Raw genomic sequence first — 13,172 nt, forward strand, 5'->3', positions numbered from 1 at the left:
TCTCACTTACTTCTAGGATTCTCCAGAAGAGTTCCTCCTTACTTCTAGGCATCTCCTGCGGTGAGCCCCCTTCTAGGTTTCTCCAGAAAAGTTCTCCCTTATGTCTAGGAGTGCCCATTCGCATCTCCCTTACTTCTAGGATTCCCCAGAAGAGTTCCCCATTACTTCTAGGCATCTCCTGCGGTGATCCCCCTTACTTCTAAGATTCTCTAGAAGAGTTTGCCCTTAATTATTTCTAGGTGTCTCCTGCGGTGATCTTCCTTACTTCTAAGATTCTTCAGAAGAGTTCCCCCTTACTTCTAGGAGTGTCCATCAGCATGCCCCTTACTTCTAGGATTCTCCAGAAGAGTTACCCCTTACTTCTAGCAGTGCCCATTTGCATCTCACTTACTTCTAGGATTCTCCAGAAGAGTTCCTCCTTACTTCTAGGCATTTCCTGCGGTGATCACCCTTACTTCCAGGATTCTCCAGAACAGTTCCCCCTTACTTGTAGGAGTGCACATTCGCATCTCCCCTACTTCTAGGATTGCCCTTCAGCATCCTTCTGTCAGAAACCATGAATCAGACTGAGATAGAAGTACAATTAAATCACACTTGTTTATTAATAAAAAAGGTAAATAGAAAAATCGTAGTCAAGCATAGCCAGAGTCCAGTAACCAGATCGGGTAGTCAGCCAGTCCAAAGTTCAATAACAAGATCAGGTAATCAGCCAGGCCAGAAGTCAGGGATCCAAGTAGAGCAACTGCAAGCAGAATAAGGAGTCAGGAGGGATGTCAGCAAGCCAGTCTTGAAACAAACCGCAGGAGATGGTTCCTTGTGATGTGACCAACACGAAGGCAGAGGTGAAATGAGCTGGAAGGCTTTAAGTAGGCAGGTCAGATGAGCATGATCAGGAACAGCTGAGTAACTGTGGAGAGAGAAGAGAGCTGGCAATTAGCCGACAGCTGAGCGGCCAGCCCAGAGGAGGAAGGGCTAAGCCAGCCCTGACACCTCCCTTACTTCTAGGAGTCTCCAGCAGAGTTCCTCCCTACTTCTAGGATTGCCCTTCAGTATCCTCCCTTATTTCTAGGAGTCTCCAGCAGAGTTCCTCCCTACTTCTAGGATTGCCCTTCAGTATCCTCCCTTATTTCTAGGAGTCTCTAGCAGAGTTCCTCCGTACTTGTAGGATTGCCCATTTGTGTACCCTTCTCAAAGTCTCCAGCAGAGTCCCCCTTTACTCCTAGGAGTGCCCATTTGCATCCCCTGCCCACGTGAAACAAGCAGAACCACGTGAAAATCGCCCACACAAAATCGCAAGCGGGATTGTGAGTTCCCGCCACGCAAGGTGTAACTGATGCCTTAAATGTTTTCCAGTTGTGAACACATCTGCCCGCTGTCCATATTATACATGGCATTCTGCTTCGCTGGGCGTTCAGGAAGTTGCAATAAAGCGCCACAAACGTTTGTTCCTAAGGCCAGTGTGAACGGGGCCTTCCTGAGCTCGTGTAGCGGAGCGGTGTCATCCTTCAGACTGACCTGAAAGTTTTGCTTTTGACAATTTGACATTTTAATAAATGAGGCCGCTGCATTTTATACAGTACGTTTCATATTCCGCCTCTGCTTTGTTTCAGCACTTAATCGGGCGAGCAACCACCCGTCCGTCTCTTCCAACAAATCTCAGAGGTGGAGGAAGAAAATCCAGTCAAGTAAGGAAATGTGATCTGCTGGACTAATATTTTCTCCCGGTGGAGTTCTATCTACTTTAACCCCTCCAGCGCTGACACCGGCAGGCCCCCTATGGACCGAAACTATTTTTACATTTATACTGGGGCCTTATTATTTGACAATAGCATACAGTGCCTTATAAAAGTATTTATACCCCTTGAAATTTCCCACATTTTGTTATGTTACCACCAAAAACGTAAATTTATTTTATTGGGATTTTATATGATAGACCAACACAAAGTGGCTCATAATTGTGAAGTGGAAGGAAAATGATAAATGGTTTTCAACATTTTTTACAAATATGTGAAATGTGTGTGTGGGGGGCATTTGTATTTAACGTTTTTGGTTGTAACATGACAAAATGGGGTGTGAATACTTTTTCAAGGCACTGTATATATACACACATACCCTGTTTCCCCTAAAATAAGACCTAGCGTGATTGTCGACGATGGCTGCAATATAAGCCCTACCCCCCAAATAAGCCCTAGTTAAAGTGCTTCTATGTCTTATTCTCAGGTTAGGGCTTATTTTTGGGGAAAGAGGATGGGGTTTATTTGGGGGGTAGGGCTTATATTGCAGCCATCACTGACACACATGCTAGGTCTTATTTTAGGGGAAACAGGGTATATATATATACACACAGTATCTCACAAAAGTAAGTACACCCCTCACTCACATTTTTGTAAATCTTTTCTTCTATCTTTTCATGTGACAACACTGAAGAAATGACACTTTGTCTACAATGTAAAGTAGTGAGTGTACAGCTTGTATAACAGTGTAAATTTTCCGTCCCCTCAAAATAACTCAACACACAGCCATTAATGTCTAAACCGCTGGCAACAAAAGTCAGTACACCCCTAAGTGAAAATGTCCAAATTGGGCCCAATTAGCCATTTTCCCTCCCCTGGTGTCATGTGACTCATTAGTGTTACAAGGTCTCAGGTGTGAATGGGGAGCAGGTTGTTCAATTTGGTGTTATCGCTCTCACTCTCTCATACTGGTCACTGGACATTCAACATGGCCTCTCATGGCAAAGAACTCTCTGAGAATCTGAAAAAAAGAATTGTCACTCTACATAAAGATGACTTAGGCTATAAGGAAGATTGCCAAGACCCTGAAACTGAGCTGCAGCATGGTGGCCAAGACCATACAGCGGTTTAACAGGACAGGTTCCACTCAGAACAGGCCTTGTCATGGTCCACCAAAGAAGTTGAGGTCACGTGCTTAGCGTCATATCCAGAGGTTGTCTTTGGGAAATAGAAGTATGAGTGCTGCCAGCATTGCTGGAGAGGTTGAAGGGGTGGGGGTGGGGCTTCAGCCTGTCAGTGCTCAGACCATACGCCGCACACTGCATCAAGTTGGTCTGCATGGCTGTCATCCCAGAAGGAAGCCTCTTCTAAAGATGATGTATAAGAAAGCCTGCAAACAGTTTGCTGAAGACAAGCAGACTAAGGATATGGATTACTGGAACCATGTCCTGTGGTCTGATGAGACCAAGATAAACGTCAGATGGTGTCAGGCGTGTGTGGGGGCCACCAGGTGAGGAGGACAAAGACAAGTGTGTCTTGTCTACAGTCAGGCATGGTGGTGGGAGTGTCATGGTCTGGGGCTGCATGAGTGCTGCCGGCACTGGGGGGCTACAGATCATTGAGGGGACCATGAATGCCAACATGTACTGTGACATACTGAAGCAGAGCATGATCCCCTCCCTTCATAGACTGGGCCGCAGGGCAGTATTCCAACATGATAACCACCCCAAATACACCTCCAAGATGACCACTGCCTTGCTAAAGAAGCTGAGGGTAAAGGTGATGGACTGGCCAAGCATGTCTCCAGACCTAAACCCTACTGAGCATCTGTGGGGCATCCTCAAACGGAAGGTGGAGGAGCGCAAGGTCTCCAACGTCCACCAGCTCTGTGATGTCATCATAGAGGAGGGGAAGAGGACTCCGGTGACGACCTGTGAAGCTCTGGTGACCTCCATGCCCAGGAGGATTCAGGCAGTGCTGGAAAATAATGGTGGCCACACAAAATATTGACACTTTGGGCCCAATTTGGACATTTTCACTTAGGGGTGTACTCACTTTTGTTGCCAGCGGTTTAGACATTAATGGCTGTGTGTTGAGTTATTTTGAGGGGACGGCAAATTTACACTGTTATACAAGCTGTACACTCACTACTTTACATTGTAGACAAGTGTCATTTCTTCAGTGTTGTCACAAGAAAAGATTTACAAAAATGTGAGGGGTGTACTTACTTTTGTGAGATACTGTATATGCACACACTACTTATTTCACATATCAAATAATAATAATTTGATTAAAATATTATCTAAAATGATATTATATTATTCTATTTATATATTTATTATAATCTATATCTATATGCACTGTATATACTATATATATGGTATATATATATATATATATATATATATATATATATATATATATATATATATATATATACCGGTATATATACATATATATATATATATTTTCTTTTTTTTCCAAGGGTTATGAATACTTTTTCAAGGCACTGTACATATATCATTATTTTAGGACAATTTTTTTTTTTTTTGTGATATTGTTTTGTAAAAATAAATGTTATGCAATCTATAGACAAAAAAACATATCAAAGTTAAAAAAGCTAACTTTTTTTACTTTTTTTTGTTTAAAAATAGTTTTATTTTAGATAAAAATGATACATTCTATTCTATTCTATGAAAATAAGGTTCACTTTTAATGGCTAGAAAAATAGAAATAAAAAAAATCAGAGGGAGATGGGGGGGGGGGGGGAGTTATTGCAAAAACTGGCCATAGATTGGCGGCCCAGACTCAGTATAGGAGGACCCCCGGTATAGGAGGAACCCGGTATAGGAGGAACCCGGTATAGGAGGAACTCCGGTATAGGAGGACCCCCAGTATAGGAGGACCCCCGGTATAGGAGGAACCCCGATATAGGAGGAGCCTCAGTATAGGAGGACCCCGATATAGGAGGAACCCTGGTATAAGAGGACCCCCAGTATAGGAGGAACACCGGTATAGGAGGACCCCCGGTATAGGAGGAGCCTCAGTATAGGAGGACCCCGGTATAGGAGGAACCCTGGTATAAGAGGACCCCCAGTATAGGAGGAACACCGGTATAGGAGGACCCCCGGTATAGGAGGAACCCCGATATAGGAGGACCCCCAGTATAGGAGGAGCCTCAGTATAGGAGGACCCCGGTATAGGAGGAACCCTGGTATAAGAGGACCCCCAGTATAGGAGGAACACCGGTATAGGAGGACCCCCAGTATAGGAGGAGCATCAGTATAGGAGGAACCCCGGTATAGGAGGAACCCCGGTATAGGAGGACCCCGGTATAGGAGGAACCCCGGTATAGGAGGACCCCCGGTATAGGAGGAGCATCAGTATAGGAGGACCCCCGGTATAGGAGGAACCCCGGTATAGGAGGACCCCTGGTATAGGAGGACCCCTGGTATAGGAGGAACCCCGGTATAGGAGGAACCCCGGTATAGGAGGACCCCCGGTATAGGAGGAACTCCGGTATAGGAGGAACCCCCGGTATAGGAGGAACCCCTTTGAAGAGACTCTCCTATACCAGGTACGGGCCAGCAGGGGGGGGCAGTCAATCTGAAGCCTCTTTTCAATGTATTCTGACAGCGCTGAGCTCCGCTATTGTAGAATAAAAGTCCTGGCAGAAGAAGTGGGGGGGAGGGGATTCCTCCATTCATTTTTATTGATGGAGGAATCTGCTGGCTGAATGAGAAAAAGCAAACTGTCCGTGACCAGCCGAAGGGTTAATAATGTGATAAATAGGCCCCCCCCCCCCCCACATTATCTCAGGTCCTGGCAGAGCCCTGCACCACATCTGCGCATGTCCTGGTCTGCCCATGCATGCACAACGGGGGGGGGGGGGGGGCGGCTTCTGTCAGGACCCCGAAGGGGGAAAAGGGTTAAAAGGAAATTCCACTTGAGGCGCATTCATCCCTTTGATCTGCAGATGCATGAAACACATACACAAGTATCAATGTAACATTTGTATCTATCTATCTCCTGTCTGATAAATGTTTATAAATGTTACTTTGTATGCCTCTATCTCTTGTCTGGTCAGTGTTTATAAACAAAGTTACTTTGTATCTCTTTATCTCTCATCATCTCATGTCTGGTCAGTGTTTGTAAACAATGTTACTTTGTATCTATCTCTCGTCTGAACAATGTTTATAAACAATGTTACTTTGGGGGTTATTTATTAGAGGCAAATTGACTTTGCACTACAAGTGCACTTGGAAGTGCAGTCGCTGTAGATCCGAGGGGGAAAAGCAAGGAAAATAAAAAACAGCATTTTAGCTTGCACATGATTGGATGATAAAATCAGCAGAGCCTCCCCTCATTTCAGATCTACCCCTTAGATTTAGAGCGACTGCACTTCCATGTGCACTTTCAGTGCAAAGTGGATTTGCCTTTTGTAAATAACCCCCTTTTATATCTTTCTATTTCCTGTCTGATGAATGTTTGTAAACAATGTTACTTTTTACCTGTCTATCTTGCATCTGGTCAGTGTTTGTAAACAATGTTACTGTGTATCTTTCTTCCAGCTGAACAATGTTTATAAACATTATATCTTTCTATTTGCTGTCTGATGAATGTTTATAAACAATGTTACTTTATATCTTTCTATTTCCTGTCTGATGAATGTTTGTAAACAATGTTACTTTTTGTCTCTCTTCCTCCCATCTGGTTAATGTTTACAAACAATGTTACTTTGTATGTCTCTATCTCTTGTCTGGTCAGTGTTTATAAACAATGTTACCTTCTATATCTCTATCTCCCAGCTGAACAATGTTTGTAAACAATGTTACTTTATATCTTTCTATTTCCTGTCTGATGAATGTGTGTAAACAATGTTACTTTGTGTCTCTCTTCTTCCCGTCTGGTTAATATTTATAAACAATGTTACTTTGTATGTCTCTATCTCTTGTCTGGTCAGTGTTTATGAACAATGTTACTTTCTGTATCTCTATCTTCCGGTTGAACAATGTTTATAAACAATGTTACTTTATATCTTTCTATTTCCTGTCTGATGAATGTTTGTAAACAATGTTACTTTTTACCTGTCTATCTCTTGTCTGGTCAGTGTTTGTAAATAATGTTACTTTGTATCTTTCTTCCAGCTGAATAATGTTTATAAACAATGTTATGTGTGTAAACAATGTTACTTTGTGTCTCTCTTTCTCCCATCTGGTCAGTGTTTATAAACAACAATGTTACTTACTATATCTCTATCTCCCGGTTGAACAATGTTTATAAACAATTTTATTTTGTTACCCTCTATCTCTGTCTGTCCAATGTTTATAAACAATATTACTTTGTATCTCTTTATCTCCCATCGGAAGAATATTAATAAACAATATTACTTTCTATCTCTCGATCTCCTGTCGGAAAAAATTCTTATTAAGAATGTTACCTTGTATCTCTCTATCTTCTGTCTGGCCAGTGTTTGTAAACAATGTTACTTTATGTCTTTCTATCTCCCGGCTGTACAATGTTTATAAACAGTGTTACTTTGTTTCTCTCTGTCTCTATCTGTATAGTGTTTATGAACAGTGTTACTTTGCATCTCTCGATCTCCTGTCTGAACAATGTTTATTAAAGCGGTTGTATACTCCCAATTTTTTTTTTTTATATAAACCTGTAAGGCAAAAGGCAGAATGAGCTAGTATGCACCGTATACTAGCTCATTATGAAATACTTACCTTAGAACAACTTACCTAGGGTAACTCACCTGGTCCACGCCAAGGGAGCCGACATGTTGCCTCAGTATGTCTTCCGAGTATCGTGGCTCCAGCGCTGTGAGTGGCTGGAGCCGCGATGACGTCACTTCCGCACATGCGCACGGCAGACTTCTTTCAGGCAAGGTCCGGCGTCTGCCGGGCTTTCCGCCGGGAATCCCCGGAGCGCATGCGCTGCTGAAGTCAGCGACTCATTGCGAGGAAAATATCTCCTAAACAGTACAGGTTTAGGAGATATTCTTTTTACCTGCAGGTAAGCCTTATTATAGGCCTTATTATAGGCTTACCTGAAGGTGAAAGTAATAAAATTGACTATACTACCGCTTTATGAATGTTATCTTGTATCTCTCTATCTTCTGTTTGGTCAGTGTTTATAAACAATGTTACCTTGTATCTTTCTATCTTCTGTCTGGTCAGTGTTTATAAACAATGTTACCTTATATCTCTCTATCTTCCTTCTGGTCAGTGTTTATAAACAACGTTACCTTGTATATCTCTATCTTCTGTCTGGTCAGTGTTTATAAACAACGTTACCTTGTATCTCTCTATCTTCTGTCTGGTCAGTGTTTATAAACAACGTTACCTTGTATATCTCTATCTTCTGTCTGGTCAGAGTTTATAAACAACGTTACCTTGTATCTCTCTATCTTCTGTCTGGTCAGTGTTTATAAACAACGTTACCTTGTATCTCTCTATCTTCTGTCTGGTCAGAGTTTATAAACAACGTTACCTTGTAGATCTCTATCTTCTGTCTGGTCAGTGTTTATAAACAGCGTTACCTTGTATATCTCTATCTTCTGTCTGGTCAGTGTTTATAAACAACGTTACCTTGTATCTCTCTATCTTCTGTCTGGTCAGTGTTTATAAACAACGTTACCTTGTATCTCTCTATCTTCTGTCTGGTCAGTGTTTATAAACAACGTTACCTTGTATCTCTCTATCTTCTGTCTGGTCAGTGTTTATAAACAACGTTACCTTGTATCTCTCTATCTTCCTCCTGGTCAGTGTTTATAAACAACGTTACCTTGTATATCTCTATCTTCCTTTTGGTCAGTGTTTATAAACAACGTTACCTTGTATCTCTCTATCTTCTGTCTGGTCAGTGTTTATAAACAACGTTACCTTGTATCTCTCTATCTTCTGTCTGGTCAGTGTTTATAAACAACGTTACCTTGTATCTCTCTATCTTCTGTCTGGTCAGTGTTTATAAACAACGTTACCTTGTATCTCTCTATCTTCTGTCTGGTCAGTGTTTATAAACAACGTTACCTTGTATCTCTCTATCTTCTGTCTGGTCAGTGTTTATAAACAACGTTACTTTGTATCTCTCTATCTTCTGGCTGGTCAGTGCTTATAAACAATGTTACTTTGTATATCTCTATCTTCTGTCTGGTCAGTGTTTATAAACAACGTTACCTTGTATCTCTCTATCTTCCGTCTGGTCAGTGTTTATAAACAACGTTACTTTGTATCTCTCTATCTTCCGGCTGGTCAGTGCTTATAAACAATGTTACTTTGTTTCTCTCTATCTTCTGTCTGGTCAGTGTTTATAAACAATGTTACTTTGTATCTCTCTATCTTCTGTCTGGTCAGTGTTTATAAACAATGTTACTTTGTATCTCTCTTTCTCCCCTCTGAACAATGTTTGTAACCACCTGCTGACCACTCACAGTAATTATACTGCAAGTGGATGGCAGGTACAGAGTACAGGCACACTCACATACATGTACATCGGCTGTGCATGGGCGCCGCTCCTGTGACCGCTTTGTCCACCAGACACAGTGATTATTATTGTTGCCGGTACCCGTCCGCTATGAGTTGGCGGGGTATCATGTGATTGCTATGATTGGTCATAGCGATCATATGATTTGCTATGTAAACAAAACAGTCATAACGGCTTCCATTCATGACTGCTTGCCTAGTGTTGTGAAACTGTGATTGGCTCACAGCTATCATATGACACCTGGCTACCTGCACCATGTGGTTAGCTGTAGCCGATCTTTTAGCCGATTTTTATCATTTTTTTCACACATATAGAGTTTTTTGGGTGGTATTTTATCACCACTGGGGGGGTTTTATTTTTTTCTAAACAAAGAAAAAAATACAGAAATTTTTGGAAAAAATATAAAACTTTTCATAGTTTGTTATAAAATTTTGCAAACGGGTCATTTTTCTCCTTCATTGATATTCACTGATGAGGCTGCACTGATAGGCACTGATAAGACGGCACTGACGGGCCCTGATGGGTGGCACTGATGAGTGGCACTGATAAGATGGCACTGATGTGCCCTGATGGGTGGCACTGATGAGTGGCACTGATAGGCACTGATGGGCACTGGTAGGTGGCACTGATGTGCACTGGTAGGTGGTATTCATAGGCAGCACTGGTGATGAGGCACTGATTGGTGACATTTATAGGTGGCACTGTGGGGATTGATAGGTGACACTGGGGGCACTGGTAGGTGGCGCTGGTGGGAACTGATAGGTGGCACAGGTGGGCACAGTAACCTCTGCAGAGGCTCTCCACGATCGGAACTGATGTCCCTCTCCCAGCCACCGTTGATCGGCTTTTTTTTTCTCCTCACGCTACAGCGCGAGGAGAAAAAATAGCCAATTACCAGCTCTGTTTACATCACATGATCAGCTCTCATTGGCTGACAGCTGATCACGTGATAAGGGGTCGGGATCCACCTCATACTCTGATCTGTGATCAGCCGAGTCTCATAGACTCGCTGATCACAGAGTGTGCCCTGCATGCCCTGAAGGGGGCGTGCAGGACGCTCGAGCACGGGAGGACGTCTATGGACTCCTTCCCGGCAAGGTAGATCCACGCTGCAGCCCTCTTTTGGCTATAGTGTGGATGGGAAGAGGTTAATGGCATCCCAGTCTTAGTCCGTAGCGGTCAATATTGAGTTGGCTCCGCCCTTGGCAGCTATAACAGCTTCAACTCTTCTGGGAAGGCCCTCCACAAGGTTTAGGAGTGTGTCTATGGGAATGTTTGACCATTCTTCCAGAAGAGCATTTGTGAGGTCAGGAACTGATGTTGGACGAGAAGGCCTGGTTCACAGTCTCAGCTCTAATTCATCCCAAAGGTGTTCTATCAGGTTGAAGTCAGGACTCTGTGCAGGCCAGTCAAGTTCCTCCACCCCAAACTCGCTCATCCATATCTTTATGGACCTTGCTTTGTGCACTGGTACGCAGTCATGTTGGAACAGGAAGGGGCCGTCCCCAAACTGTTCCCACAAAGTTATCCAAAATGTCTTGGTATGCTGACGCTTTAAGAGTTCCCTTCACTGGAACTAAGGAGCCAAGCCCAACTCCTGAAAATCAACCCCTCACACCATAGTCCCCCCTCCACCAAATGATTCGGACCAGTGCACAAAGCACGGTCCATAAAGACATGGATGAGCGAGTTTTGGGGTGGAGGAACTTGACTGTCCTGCACAGAGTCCTGACCTCAACCCCATAGAACAGCTTTGGAATAAATTAGAAGCAACCTTTGATAGGGTAAGAAGCAACCCGATTGGCCAAGAGGAGAAGTGAATGTATTGGCCGCCGAGGAGACACAGGGGGAAGAGGCCGAGGAGGAGAATGGTCAAACATTTCCCATAGACACCCTCCTAAACCTTGTGGACGGCCTTCCCAGAAGAGGTGAAGCTGTTATAGCTGCAAAGGGCCAACTCAATATTGAACCCTACGGACTAAGACTTGGATGCCATGTGTGTGTAAAGGCAGGTGTCCCAATACTTTTGGTAATAAAAGACGCTCTTTCATGCAGCATAAACATTCTCATGTACTTTTGGTAATATAGTGTAAGTGGCAAATAGAATGTATGTTGGGGACCTTAGATTGTAAGCTCCTTGAGGGTAGGGGCTGATGTAAATGTTTCATATATGTAAAGCTCTGCATAAATTGACAGCGCTATATAAGTACTAATAATAATAAATAAATATATAAATGTAATAATAATAATAATAATATTTCTGGGCTGGGGGTGGCGTTCCCCTTTAATAAGACTTCTCTTCCTGCAGTGTGATACAAAACACAGCCACCAGAGGGCGCTCTCCCCCATCCATTGCCAGCAGTCCGGCATTCCAGCGACACATGGCAGCTGTGAGCACATGCCTAAAAGGAATTTGAAAAATGCTGCATGAAATAGTTTTCTGTCACCCTCTTTGGGAGAGACACTGGGGGTGGGGCGGGGTGGGGGATGGGGGGGGGGGTTCTGTACCGAAACTTATGGTCATTTCTTTTCAGATTCTTACTGGGGTCCCCTGAGACTTTATTTCATAAATTGTGACCCGTTTCTGGTGTAGGGGAGACTGCCCTGGGCACTGTGGTAGAATGTGAGATTGGAGGGGGGCACCACAAGGAGATGGGGGGGGGGAATTTGTGTTAGGTGGGGGAATGTGGGAGGCAGCAGGGGGTAAGAATTTTTCTAGGAGGGGAAATTTGGTGAGGGGTGCTAGAAAAAGGGATTTGGGGAGTGGGGGATTTTTGTTGTGAGGGAGGATGGGGGGGGGGGATTTGTGCTAGGAGGGGGGATATGGGATGTTTGTGCTAGAAGAATTGATATGGTAGAGGGGAGAGGCGATTTATGCTAGGAGTGGTCATTTTTTTATGGGGGGGGGTATTTTTGCCAGTGGCGATGATTGGGTTTGGAGTGGGGGGGTGTACTCGGGGGGAAATTTGAGGAGTATAACATTTTTGCTAGGAGGAGTGAGTTTTTTTGGGGGGGGTGATGTGTTTGGGGAGAGAGAGGATTTGAGCTAGAGCGGGGGGGCAAACATTTGTGCTGGGGGGGGGGAGATTTCAGCAGGGGAGCAGAAGGCAGAATTGTTCTGGGAGGAGGGGGATTTATGCTTAGGGGTAAGCATGCAGATTAGTGCTCAATTTCTTTTTTTTTTTGGGGGGGGGGGCACTTAAAGGAAAGCTCCTTATATTTATATACATGGTTTTGTGGGGGGGTTTTTTGTTTGTTTGTTTTTTGTTTTACTGTATATGGGATTTTTGAAAATGGAGTCATGTACTGACTTTCATTTATCTTTCTTAGCTTTCCCACTTCTAATTGGTCGGAGATCTTCACATGTGGCAAGAGATGGCTCTCCCACTGCTCTCAGTTTTCCAGATGATGAGGTAAGTGAGGGGGGCATAGAGGGATATACCTTTTATAAAGCGATCAATGAAGAGTAGGGGTGATATAAAAATAACCACGCCTACTCATATTTGATCACTGCCTGTGCAGTTCTTGACTGTGCTCACAAATGTCTGACACAGATTAGCCCCTGCTGCATCCTTTCACCTTTTGGCTTACTATGAAGCTAAAATGTTGCCGCCCGATCAATAGGAGGAGACTCAGGAAATCCACATATACTGTACTTTACACCTTTTGAACCATAAAAATAAAAGTTCCTTCTTCTTCTTGTCCTTCTCCTTTGTGCCCTTGTCCTTCTGCTCCGCCTTCTTCTCCTTTTTTCCATCTTGTCCTTCCACTCCTTTTTTCCCTTCTTCTACTTTTTGTTCTCCTTCTCCTTCTTATTTTCCTTCTCACTTTACTTTTCCTCCTTCTCTCTTCCCTTCTCCTCCTCTCCTTCTTTTCCTTCTTCTTTTTCTCCTTTTCTTTCTTCTACTTTTGCTCCTCCTTTTTCCCCTTCTCGTCCTTCTTCTCCTTCAC

The 13,172-nt window shown here is 43.5% G+C and overlaps 1 protein-coding gene across 11 annotated transcripts in view; it reads left to right on the top strand.

The window, feature by feature from the left end:
* MICAL2 (microtubule associated monooxygenase, calponin and LIM domain containing 2) overlaps nt 1-13,172 on the top strand; it is a 392,610-nt gene that overhangs the window by 328,459 nt on the left and 50,979 nt on the right. For all 11 annotated transcript variants that reach the window (XM_077453572.1, XM_077453576.1, XM_077453578.1 and 8 more), the window contains 2 exons: nt 1,611-1,685; nt 12,552-12,634. In XM_077453572.1, coding sequence (XP_077309698.1) covers nt 1,611-1,685; nt 12,552-12,634 — 158 coding nt within the window. The remainder of the gene's footprint in view (nt 1-1,610; nt 1,686-12,551; nt 12,635-13,172) is intronic.

The sequence above is a fragment of the Lithobates pipiens genome, unplaced genomic scaffold, assembly GCF_037356315.1.
Source record: "Lithobates pipiens isolate NorthernLeopardFrog02 unplaced genomic scaffold, aLitPip1_a1.2 Scaffold_24, whole genome shotgun sequence".
Taxonomy (NCBI): domain Eukaryota; kingdom Metazoa; phylum Chordata; class Amphibia; order Anura; family Ranidae; genus Lithobates; species Lithobates pipiens.